The sequence below is a fragment of the Setaria italica genome, chromosome VIII (genome assembly GCF_000263155.2).
Source record: "Setaria italica strain Yugu1 chromosome VIII, Setaria_italica_v2.0, whole genome shotgun sequence".
Taxonomy (NCBI): Eukaryota; Viridiplantae; Streptophyta; class Magnoliopsida; order Poales; family Poaceae; genus Setaria; species Setaria italica.
In genome coordinates this window covers 8,860,800-8,873,930 of record NC_028457.1, presented here as the reverse complement: position 1 = coordinate 8,873,930, position 13,131 = coordinate 8,860,800, and the positions used below count along the sequence as shown (strand labels likewise).

At 47.8% G+C, this 13,131-nt stretch overlaps 1 protein-coding gene across 1 annotated transcript; it reads right to left on the bottom strand.

The window, feature by feature from the left end:
• Positions 1–798: 798 nt before the first annotated feature.
• On the bottom strand, positions 799–2,183 carry LOC101777953 (glucuronoxylan 4-O-methyltransferase 3). Its single transcript, XM_012848380.2, has one exon. It carries the CDS (start codon positions 1,973–1,975, stop codon positions 998–1,000), a length of 978 nt encoding a protein of 325 aa, XP_012703834.1. The 5' UTR covers positions 1,976–2,183; the 3' UTR covers positions 799–997.
• Positions 2,184–13,131: the final 10,948 nt, after the last annotated feature.

Genomic DNA, 13,131 nt, shown 5'->3' with positions numbered 1-13,131 from the left:
TAGTAGTATTGGTAATAAGGCAAGCAAATGGGTCGATGCTTGCCGCAGATGTCATATGTGGTGGTTACGAGCTTTTTCTACAATGGTTGTAAGGTACTAAGGTATCATTGGGTACTTCTAGTTCTAGGTACTTTTGTCTCTAAATTTTTGCTTGCCGTTCATCTGAGAAAGATAGTTAAAAATCAAATTAAATTGGGTAATGGTACCACATTATCTTTTACTTGATTCCTATTTGGTAACTCTTGGTATTTCTCTGATACCTCCTATCTTTGCATTGTATGATTTTTTCCTCTAAATGGACGGCTCTCAGTTTTTCCAACAATTGTAAAAATTCTCTGTGCTTATATGTTACTTGCTGCTGGGCGCATAGCATTTGTATGGCCATTGCTTAGAGTGAAAAAAAATTCTTCACTTCTTCAAACGGGCAGAGTTATCTTCATCATCACGAACCCTACTTGTTTGTTTAATTTCACTTTTCAGAAATGATAAGAGTTCTATATATAGAGTCAACAAAAGACTATTCTCCCTCCGTCCAAAAAAACAACTCATTCTAGGTTTATCTTAAGTCAAACTTTCTCAACTTTGACCAAATTTATAGAGAAAAATATATGGCATCAAATATGTATATTATAAAAATATGTCCCATGATAAAACTAATGGAACTTATTTCATACCATAAATATGTAGTTTTTTCTATAATTCTGGTTAAATTTAGAAAAGTTTGACTTAGACAATCCTAAAACGATTTGTTTTTTTTTGTCGGAGGGAGTATATTTTAGATTTGTAGTAGGCTTTATATGAAGTGTTCATTTTGTCATCCTGGAGTTCATAGCACTCCATATCCCATTCCCCAATGTTATACATAAACATTGACAAAATTACAGAAATCTCATTATGAAGTCACGCATACACACATCACGTAGTGTCAAAAGTTGTTCCACCAGAAACAAAAACAATAACTTCAGTAATTAACGTCATCAGCATATCTGACCATCTCTCAAGGGCAAAATGGCATGGCTTCCTTGCCCCTGTGGCTCGGGATGGCGAAGTGACGGAGCCTGCCAGCCTCCTCCTTGATGTACCCTTCGCACAGGAACGCCCTCGCGAAGCTCTCCTCCGCCGCGCCGTCCACGCCGTGGACCAGCACGTCCGTCTCGCCCGCCCCCGGCCGCCGCGCCCGCGCCGCCACGCCGGCCGTGTACACAGCACCGGGCGCCGGCGCCTCCACCACGATCACGTCCCACTCCGCCTCGTAGAACGCCGCCGGCAGGCCCCGCGGCGCCAGCGGGCACGCCGACCGCTCCACGTCGTCCGGCGAGAGGGGCTTCGGCGGGGAGGCGCCGGCGCAGTCGGAGGAGTTGCGGAGGAGCAGGAGGTCGTCGGAGACCGTGGTTTGGGCGGCGTGTTGGTCGTGGTAGGCGACGGGGTGGGCCTGGAGGTCGTCTACGCCGGCAGGGTGCGCGGCGCGGGCGGCGGCGATCCGGCCGGCGTCCGCCTCGAGGAAGAGCGTGCGGCCGCCGTGGTTGAGCGCCACCCAGAGCGCGCTGGCGGGGGCCAGCCCGAACACGAGGAGGTTGCACGGCGCGCGCGCCGCCAGCACGCGCGCGGCGGCGCCGGCCTCGGCCTCCGTCTGGCGCGGCGTCTCGCCGGACGTGGCGTAGTGGACCAGCGCCTCCGCGACGGACGCCGGCACCGCCTTGCCGCCGCACTCTTCCTGGCGCCGCTGCTCCTGCTCGTGCTGAGCGTGGTGGACGGCAGCGACGGCCGCCGGCGTGGAGGCTGCGGCGGGGGTGGCGGCGCGGCGCGAGGCGGAGTGGAGGGTGCGGAGGGTGGAGAGGATGAGGAAGACAGAGCAGGCGGCGGCGGCGAGGAGGACGACGCGGCGCGGGGTGACGTGGAGCTTGAGCTTGGCCTTGGCGGAGACGAGGTGGGTCTTGAGCTTGGCCTTCCGCGCGAGCGTGGGGCTCGTCGTCATCGTTCTCGAGCGCTGCACTGGCTAGTGACTAGTGCGGTGTGGGTGAAGGACGACGACGAAGCTGTGGGTAGGGCCAGTTCTTTTCCTGTGTGGTTGGATGGCAATGGTTTGGTATGGACTTTGGTGAGTGGCGATGCTTCAAGGATCAGCAACATGTAGAACAGAGGGTGCTGCATGGGACATGAGTGATGAGGACTAGGGACCAAATGTTTGGTGTGCGTTAGTTAGATTTGATTTAATCATTAATGGGGTCGGTTGTATTTTCCTATTTGATTGAGGTTTGGTTGATTTTGATTGATAATGGTACATAATGCAATCATTACTTTTTTCAAACGAATTTCTGTACAAAGTGAAAAAAGGGGAAAGAGAATTTGTCACGAGATTCATCGCCAACACCTCTCCCTCCTTAGAGCAAGTATATTGGTGTTATCTAATAGGCGGTTTTATGCATTGACACGTAATCTTGAGATGACTCAACAGACAATCCGTACAATAGGTTGAGCTATATAATTTCTTAATTTATGCATATGAAAAAAAAATATTATGAGTTGCATGGCAACAACAACTCGTACAATGGTTGTTGAGTTGTCTTGTAGTCCTAAAATTTAGCTCATGAGGCGGTTGTTTCACGAAACAAGGACCTCTTTCTCTCTCCTCGCTCTCTTTCCTCCATATCATAAAAAATCCTACGTGACACTGCATGAGACGACCTATGAGATCACTGACGTGTAGCAATGTACTTGCTCTTATGCTCCAATATCTTCGACAATCACTATGGACCAGCACACTTTCTCTGTAACAAAATCAGCCTAGTTGCATGCCAATCAAATGGAGATGATCAAAACAGGTAGAACAAGGAAGGCGGAAAAGATCCTAACGTACCCATTGATCCTCATGCTGATCATCCTCACCGCGTCCCGTAAGTTGTCTAATTTGTTTCTTGCTGGTTACTATGTCTATCAATCAGCTGCTAATATAACTAACTACTAGCAGGACGGATATGATGATGCATGCAGATCAGATGAACATGCTGAGTGCGAGAGTGCTCCCCAAGGTGCGTGTGAACATGTGTTTAAGTCCGGGTCATTGCAACAAGTGTTGCAAGGCCCTGGGCTAGCCCCGCGGCAAATGCGTGCTGTTTGGTTGCTCCTGCTGCGACCAATAGGAAAAAAATGCATGATATATGTCATCATGTAGACCATGTATATATGTATGGATAAAGCCATAGGAATACAGATTTATGTGTGAGAAAACAACATAAACAATTTTTATTATTTTCTATGGGTTCAAATTTCCTTTATAAACTTCTAATACTCATGCCTCTTAAAATTATTAGCTGTGTGGAGGTGACTAAGTATTTTTAATTGATATGACCGAGTGTCTACCTGTTCTATTATCGTTGCCCATTCGAAACACCAAAATTCTTAGTGTTGGAAGAAATGACATCTGAAGGTAAATTGAGGAAAGTTGAGTTCTTTGTACCTTTCTCCAAATCCTCTTTGCTGTTATCCAAATGGCTTTAGTCATCGAATCCTCATCGCTCACTACCTTTAATCTGCTGCGTGCTGGGCGCCTGGGCTGCCTTCGAATCATATCATTATTCCCTGGTACAATAAAAATTTCCCAGGGAAAAATTGTCTTCTTAAGGAACACTTCCTCCGCGCGCTCCATCAGTCGCACTAGCAGAGAACTGGCCTTTAGTCCCAGTTGGTAGGGTGCATATCTCCCGAAAATCCATCCGGGATAAACCAACCGGGATAAAAGGGGGGTCTTTAGTCCCGGGTCCTTCAATCGGGAGTAAAGGTCACCCTTTAGTCCCGGTTGGTGACACGTCACCAACCGGGACTAAAGGGCCTGCCACGCCAGGCGCGGGACAAGCCCTTTACTCCCGGACTAAAGGGTGCCCATTTAGTCCTAGTTGGATTTCCCAACCGGGAGTAAAGGGTTACCCTTTAGTCCCGGTTGGATTTCCCAACCGGGACTAAATGGCGTCCTGCATGGCGCCTGAAATTTTCATGCATCATGTACGTAGTACCACGGCCCTGTTGTTAACCTTTAGTAGTGAGATTTTTTTTATAATGAAATCAACTAGTATTTAAACAAATAAAATTTGTAATTATACAATTACTATATATACACAATTCATATACACAATTCAACTAGTACAAATCGATCTTAGCACGTATTATATATACAAATCAAACTATATATCTACAATCTCCCGTCGAGGTGTTGCTCGGAGCATCTAATTGTCGTCCATTGTAATAAAATTCTCCTTTTGGATTTACCACCTCGTCCATTAGGAATCCAATGAGACCTTCATATATTGCCGCTACTCTTTCTTTCTTCAAGAGTCCTTGTTGAATATTTAACATCTATATTTTGGAAATTTGTGAATGTTACACAAACAATTAAATATAAGGAGCTAGAACTAGTAATAGTTTTTTTACGTACTTTAAAGTTGTGCGGCGTCATCTTTAGTCCCTTGGGTCCCATAAAACTATGCATGTGCTCATAGATGTAGTAGCCATATAGATTATTCCCGGGTTCCTGTCTTAAGCACTTAAGTGAGGAAAAAAATAAGTTATGAAATATTCGTGTTATACAATGTAATAAATGTGCAGACTTCATACGTACCGGGAAGTCTATGTTCCATGTAAGTTTTTCTTTGAATGGACCTTTGTGTGTCCTTATGAATTGTTTTTGTGCGCTGCGGATTAGAATAATGAATGATATAGTGCAACAGGGATAAAATTTAGGAAACAAACTTTTGCATAGAGATAAAGGTCCAGAATTATTACAAGCCTAGCATGTCTTGCATGTCTTGGTACTCCACCGGATCTTTCCTCAACGAATTGAAGATAGTGACGTGGCTTCTTTCAGGCTCAATTATAATAAAGATCCAGTGGAAGTTGCGTACGTAAAATGTTCATGCATATTAGAGCTAACTAAAATTAATCAGGTAAGGAAAAAGACAACGAAAGTAGACGGTATACACACACTTACTTGAAGTTGTATGGAAGTAGTATGGAATCCTTGAATTTTTGTTTGTCTAGGAAATTGAATACTTCCACCAAGGTTTTTTCCAGCGATAATTGTATCTGTTTTTGGTTAACTACGGATGAATCCATGAATCTGTTGGCGCTAGAAATCGGCTGACCGAATCCCCAACGTCTGACACACGACCCGGGAGAATCTGCTTAACTCCTGTTTGGGTGATCGCCCTGGTGCGGTTCGCGCGGCGTGCCAGCCAATCTGACCTGTTGATTGGCAAGGAAAAAGACGTGTCAGATTCCAGAGGTTGCGATCGGCTAAGGTTCCGATCTCGAGAGAGCTTATCAGCGAATCGGCCGATTTGCCGTAATAAAGAAATCAGCTATGATGCAACCGATTACCAGGCAACGTTTATAAAGAAAACTACTGGAGTAATCTAAACAACGCCACAGTAGCTACACTAGGAACAGATCTAATCGGCTAAAATAAATAGATTAGGCAGAGAAGTATAAAAAAAAGCCAAAATTACCGATTTCTAGCTGGATAATTGGTGATAAAACTAGAACAATAGGTAAAACCTAGAATTCTAGTAAATACCGATAACTGATGAATAAATCTAAACAAAACGACAGCGATACGCCCGAAGTTAAAGCTTAGAATTTACTCGATAAGCGAAACTTCCAAGATCGGCCGGAGATCAAGTTGATGCAGCCCTGCCAACCCGTACGAACTCGTGAAAAGAAGAAAAGGTGTTGGCGAAGTCGCCTGCTTGAAAGTAAGTACGAGGAAATAGTAGTTTGTTGTATTGAGTTGATGATGATTACAGATCCACAAGGGTGGCTATTTATAGCCCCGTACAAACGACTTCTTATCCGACTAGAACTCTATCCCTAATTTAAACAGAAAACGAATATTTACAAGTACGATTCGTACTAGGTCGATCATCACGCACTTCATGGGCTGATTCCCTCTTCATCTTCATAATCCTTTTTAAGCCCACACCGGCCCAACTATTCCAACCTCCTAATCGGCCGATCACCTCATCGGCAAGGGATAACCGATCAGGACCCACATGTCGAGGGCTCAGACTTACTCCGACCCTGGAAACTAAGGTCGGGCGAGGCGGAATTCCAAGGATCAATCGGCCGATCCTCGACTGTAGCACCAATCAACCGATCTTTAACTGTAGCACCAATCAACCGATCTTTAACTGTAGCACCAATCGGCCGATTTCTAATCGTCGCCCTTGTATCTCGCCGTATCTTCTATTTTCTTCCTCTCCTAACGCCGATTTCACTCGTGTCGAAATCCGGCATCAACACATGCCCCCAAGTTTCGGAGTAAAACATAGTCTTTACTTCGAAATTCTTTTCAACTTCCCTTCTGAAACAGACGCAATGAAAATATCCTTCCGTTTCGCGGTCTCCAACCTGATGATTGCAATCTTTTTGAAACGGGCGCCCACGACAACCACTACTCCCGAAAAACTCGAAACGCCGGCGCGGTAAAAATTTCATTTTTACCCCTTCTCAGACCCCCTTTAAATATCAGCACATCCCGTACCTCCCTTACGAGCTCACGTCCTTCTTCCTTAGCGCACAGGCCTTCTTCTCCCTCCAGCACTTTCCTTAGTCCTCCAGCTCTCCGGCGCCTTCTTCCTGTCACATTCCTTCCTACTCCTCCAATGGCGGCACCTTCAGGCACTTCACCGACGCCCGAAGCTCCGGAAATGACGCTTTCGGCGGAGGCGTTAGCAGCGACGGCGGCGGCTCCATCGATGGGAGAAGGAGCTCCATCAGTGAAAGTTGAGGCCTCATCCGAGATCCCACTGGCGGCTTCATCATCTGCAGCTGCACCGGCGATTCCGCCGATTACGAGGAGCTTCATCCCGGAGGTTATTACCGAAACTTTCCCTTATCAGTAATGCATTTACTTTAGATCTGTTTCTTACTCTCGCACCCCCTTTTCCTTTTTAGGCGGTTAGGCATCGCATCACCATTCGTCTTACAGAAAACCCCGGCCTTGTCTTTCTTGGACCCACGGGAAACCCATATCCAACCGACTTAATCAATTTGGAAACCCATAGGATCCCCTTCAAACAATCAATGGTTGGGCACCTTTAGGTCTTGGTCGAATGAAACTCCCGGTTGGAGGGAATGGTACCAGCGGATAGCCGCCTCCAAGAAGATCCAATGGGACGAGCTCAAAATCGGCCAATGCATCGATCTATCCCTGTCCCAAATGGAACGGAATGAGCCATTAGTGATGGCAGCTTCTTACTTCTGGTCCGATGCTCTCAATGCATTCCTGTTTGGACACAGACCCATGACCCCCACACTGGCCGATGTAGTTTTGCTGACCGGCCTGGACATTTCTTCCCCGGACACCCCTTTCCGCCTTATAGCCGCAACATCACATCGGTTGGACACAAGGGGAATCGGCGGGTGGAAAGGTTTCATCAGATGCAACAAAAGGGCCAGATCTGTCGAGAACAGAGAGCACACAGCCTTCTTAATGATGTGGTTGGAGAAGCACTTCTTCTGTGGGAGAGCAGCTGGCCCATCTACCAACACCCAAGCTCTAGCTGAAGCATTATCGATAGGGACTTTTGTTCCTCTTGGAAAGCACTTACTAGGAGCAGCATACCACATGCTTCACCAAATCGGCATCAAGCTATCCCAGGGGGAGCCGATTGGAAACCCAGGTGGACCCTGGTGGTTTATTAACTTATGGCTGAACCTGTACATGAGCAAGATTTCTCAGCAACGAGTGGAACACATGACGTTCCCCAGCGTCGAATCGGCAGAGAATCCCACTGTGCGACGCCGGTGTACATCTTTCGGCGAAGCGGCATCGGCCTTCTCCGGTTGCTCGTACTCTGCTACCAAGGTGGCCGAGTACTTCCGGTGTTTTTATAACAACTTTAATGAAGATGCAACCGTTTGGTTTCCTTATCAGAGAGATGACCCAATCTTTGAACTCCCTTCTTGCTTCGACTCGACTACCGGCCGATTCGACGAAGATCTCACAGATGAACTAATTAAACCGGGAATCTTACCGGCCAACTTCTTTTTGGGGAAGGATGCTCCCACGTATGAGTTCTATAATCCCTCCGCTGCGGCAAGGCAATTTGGCATGGGACAACTGCCGATTCAAGCGTACTTCGCCGGCCGAGCCAAGTTCAGAGACGAGCTCACAAAGGGTCTTGATTATAGTCGGCTGCGAGATCGGATCCCAGACTCCAGTACCATAGACCTGAATGACTGGATAGTAGCCCCCTTTACTGTCCAACCATTCAAGCTATGGTGGGCCGAATGGAAACAGTATCTGTTCTGCACCTCCGCATCGACATACTGCAATCTCCTGGATCCAGCCAACATCGATCCGAACGCCGAGGTATTTTTTCCCCTAGCCGATTTTCATTTCTTTATTAATGTGGTTAAATACGTATACTAACATCTTGCTGTTGCTTCAGTCTGAAAACCGCGTTCCCCCAACACGCAGCCGGAGTGGCCGGCCGATAGAGGACCATCATCCATACACCATATTCCCCTTATCGGCTACGATGCCCCTTCCGTGGATGTGATCGCCGGCCGACCGAAGCAGGCGTAGAAGAAAGTTACCAAGAAGACCAGTCGCCGAGTACGAGCTCGTATAGAATCGGCTGACCCTCCTATGATCATATCGGCAGAAACTTCGGCTGCATCGCCCCTTCGAGCCGCTGGAGACGTAGATACTCAAGTCGTTACGCAAGCTGGGGCGGCCACTGCATCATTACTGGTGGAGGCCATGCAGGTAAACTTGTTGTCCGATCCTTCCGATTGCCATCTCTATACTGACTCATCTCATTTTAGACTGCACAAATTACTTCTGTGAACCTACAACAATCGGCAGCAACCCAATCGGTCATCGACGCGCCCCCGCTTCCATCTGCCGAGGTATAATACTCTTCAACCGATTCTCCTAGTATTTGGATAATGTTCTTATTCAATCTTTTGACACAGGTCACCGGTACGCTAAGCGCCCCACCTAATCAACTAATGGTCATCTTTCGGGAAGCTGGCCCGAGCAAAGCACCAATCATTGTAGAGTCTTCTTCTTCTGACGAACCAATGGTACCGGCCCCTGAATCGAGGATAATGGCCTCTCAAACGCAGTTTGAAGAAATCCGTTTCAAGGAGGTAAGAGACTTCCCGCCCTTACTCGGCCGATTTGCTACCACCCATCGGCTGATTTGTATTTCTTCTCGACTTACTATTTTCCAGGAACAGGACACCCCCAACAACAGCCTTTTCTCGTTTGCGGTCGCACTCTCCGATGATGAGGAAGTCGCCTCTCGCCAGGTCACTTTGAGCTCCGTCCCTGATGACGTCCGTGCCAAACTCGCAAGCATCCGATCCCTTCTTCAAGAGGACATCGGCCGATTGGTAGAAGATGCCTCACCGATTCGGCAACTCTTTGGTGACGTCAGCGGGCGGGTACCAGAAGAAGCGGAAGAGGCGTTGGCGCCGGCCGTGTATATCGAGTCAATGAGGATTCCGGTTTTTAGGGCCCTGCGCCACATGGCCGATCGCGCCAAGTTGACCAAGACTCATGAAGAAGAAGACACGTACAAGCGTCAAGCTCAAGAGGTGCACCAACGGATTCACTTTCTGGAAGACTCTCGCCCGGGGATCGTCGGCACGATAGATCGCCTCAAACGCCGAAGGGCAGAGCTTGCCAAGGAAATGGAGTAGGTGACCAAAGCAATCGACGCCGAAGAGAAGAGGCTTCAAGAACTCCCTTCCGTCATCGCCGATCTGAAATGGGAGAGGCAGCACCTGGCTCACGAAGCCCTCAAACTCCACCGCCATATGTCAGAAGTCCCTGGATCGGCAGAGGATGACCAGCGGGTCCTGGACTCTGCCGATCAGATTCGGCGCCGAGCGGTCGCAGCTATCAATGCCCTTCTGGGTGACCTGTAAAAGTACTGGCAGTTTTTGTATGAACATTGATAACCCCTTTGACCGTCCTTCGCGGCGCCCCCTTTATTTATTACCTTTTTCATTTCCGATGGGACGCGTCTTACCAAACATCCACGCCTTCCCTTCTTATAAACACCGGCCTAGGTGACCGTTCCGAGAGTACTTGTCTAGCTCGACTTCATCTTCCCCGACCTGTTCATGTCGGTGCGCCTTTCAGTCATGTCTTCTTCATCCTTTACTTCTTCCTCCGTTAATCAGGTAAAAGATTTGCCTTCATTCTCTTTCTTAGTTTGACTCCTCTGAACGGAATCACCTTTTCGGCGACTATACATATATTGTTGTTTTCCGCAGCCGCAGCGCCTTAACCCTGAACTCGAACGAGCCATCGGACTCGTGCACTCCGACGAACCGTTGTCGCAAGAAGACAAGGACTTAATCAGGGCTCATCGCGATGAACTCCAAGAGCACGTCCCTGCCGACATCCGGCGGATCTGGGATTTTCTGGACGGCAACGACCACCGGCGACCCCAAGCCGACAGAAGTCATCTGCTTCCTCATCAAATCGTCCTTGAAGATGCAGCAGCAGGAACATCACGCCCGGCAATGGACCGGAGTCACCCTCTCCCCCATCAAGTTGAAGCGGAGGCTGCGATGAAAGAGATAGAAGAACAGTACATCCGTCTTATGATAGAACTAGGTCGGGCTGAGAGAGAGCTTAAGAAAAGGCGTGGTTAATTATTTTTTATTCTAAGGGCGACCTGTACCGTGTCGGCCGTGTAACCCATCGTCTGTACCGAATAAAATATATCGGCCGATTTGGACGATTATGTCTTTTCTTTAGACGATTCCTTTTGCATCGCCTGTGTGTTGTTCATCGTGGTTGATCCTTATGCTCCGACCCATATACTAGGGTAGTACCTTTTCAAGTATCTTCCGTTCAGAGCCCTAGTAAACTCTTCTCCTTCGATTGTTTCCAGAATATAAGTGTTTCCTGGAGCACATCTGCCAATTTTATATGGCCCTTCCCACGTGGGGGACCACTTACCGAATTTAGGATCTTTCGACCCAATCGGCAACACTAACTTCCATACCAGGTCCCCCGGGGAGAATTGCTTGACTTTGACCTTCTTATCATACCACCTAGCCACTTTCTTCTTGTTTTCTTCGATGCTTATCAAAGCTCTCAATCGTTGGCCAGCCAAGTCATCAAGTTCCCTTTTCATGAGTGAGGAGTAGTCTCGACCCTGCCCTCAACTCCCATGGTAGTACTGCCTCGTGACCGTACACCAACTGATAAGGGGACATCTTGGTGGCCCCATGGCAAGCCATCCTGTATGCCCACAGAGCTTCAGTCAGACATAGATGCCACTTTTTCGGCTGCTCCTCTATCTTCCTCTTGATTAACTTAATTATCCCCTTGTTGGAAGATTCGGCCTGGCCATTAGCTTGGGCATAATACGGAGAGGAGTTTAACAATTTGATTCCCATGTCGGCCGTGAACTCCTCGAATTCTCCTAATGTAAACATCGTCCCTTGATCAGTTGTGATAGTCTGGGGAATGCCGAAACGGTAGACGATATGGTCTCTTACGAAGTCAACCATAGCAGCCGATGTTACGGCCCTTAACGGAATTGCCTCCACCCATTTGGTGAAATAATCAGTGGCCACCAGAATGAACTTGTGCCCTTTGCTTGACGGAGGATAAATTTGGCCGATGAGGTCTATTCCCCAACCCCTGAACGGCCATGGTTTGATAATGGGATTCATGGCTGATGCGGGCGCACGTTGGACATTCCCGTATTTCTGACAATCCTGGCACCCTTTATAATATTTGAAGCAATCTTCCAGGATCGTCGGCCAGTAATACCCATTATTCCTAATCATCCATTTCATCTTATGTGCCGATTGGTGGGCTCCACACACTCCTTCATGGATTTCTCCCATCAGAGTCTTAGCCTCCTCCGTTCCTAGACACTTGAGTAGGACGCCATCAATTGTTCGGTAGAACAAGTCATCTTCCAGTAACACATATTTGGTAGCATGAAAACGTACCCGCCGATCCACTTTCTTTGATGGATCTTTCAGGTAATCGGCAATCTCCTTTCGCCAGTCATTGGCCGCGAGCTCTAGAGCCATAGCGCCTTGAATTGGCCAATACCCAGATGCGTGTTGAGCGAGCTTGTTGGCATCCTCGTTGTGATTCCTCGGGATGTGCTCAATAACTGCTGACTTGAATTCTTTCAGAAGCTGCAGGCAATCTTCGTAATAAATCCTCAGCACATCGTCCTTGCATTCGGACTTCCCTGTTAATTGATCCACGATAAGCATGGAATCTCCAAAAATTTCGATAGAATTAGCTCTGACTTCCCTTAGCAATTGTAATCCTTTCAGTACTGCTCGGTACCCTGCTTGATTGTTAGTGGCGGACGCTTCTATCGGCAGAGAGAAATCATAGCTTGCCCCCCGAGGCGATATGAGAACGATGCCGATTCCTGATCCGGCCCCACATGACGATCCATCAAAGTATAAGGTCCAAGGTACTGGTTCTATGAAGGTAGCCTCTGGTCCGGAGTGCTGGGCAACGAAATCGGCCATGACCTGACCCTTAACGGCTTTTGCCGATTCATATCGAAGGTCAAACTCCGACAAAGCCAAGATCCATTTTCCGATCCGTCCTTTCAAGATCGGCAGTGATAGCATGTATTTTACCACGTCGTCCTTGCATACGACCACACATTCCGCTGATAGCAAATAGTGCCTGAGTTTGGTACATGAGAAATAAAGGCATAGGCACAACCGCTCCACTGGAGGATACCTTGTTTCGGCATCCAGAAGTCTTCTACTGACATAATAAATTACCCGTTCCTTTCCCTCGAACTCCTGGACCAAAGCCGACCCAATAGTTCGTTCATCGGCTGATAAATATAGTTTAAACGGCGTACCAGCTTGAAGAGGGACCAATACCGGTGGTGAGACCAAGTACTGCTTGATATCTTCCAGTGCCTTGCGTTGCTCTTCCCCCCATATGAACTCCTGGTCGGGCTTCAACTTTAATAATGGTGTGAAGGCTTGGATTCGTCCAGACAGATTAGATATGAATCTTCTGATGAAATTCACCTTGCCGATTAGAGATTACAGCTCAGTTTTATTCTGCGGGGCCATGACTTTGTTGATGGCCGCTATGGTCTTTCGATTGAT

What these genes read in the sequence shown, in the direction of transcription:
- LOC101777953 (XM_012848380.2), bottom strand. Translation starts at nt 1,975, where the DNA reads ATGACGACGAGCCCCACGCTCGCGCGGAAGGCCAAGCTCAAGACCCAC.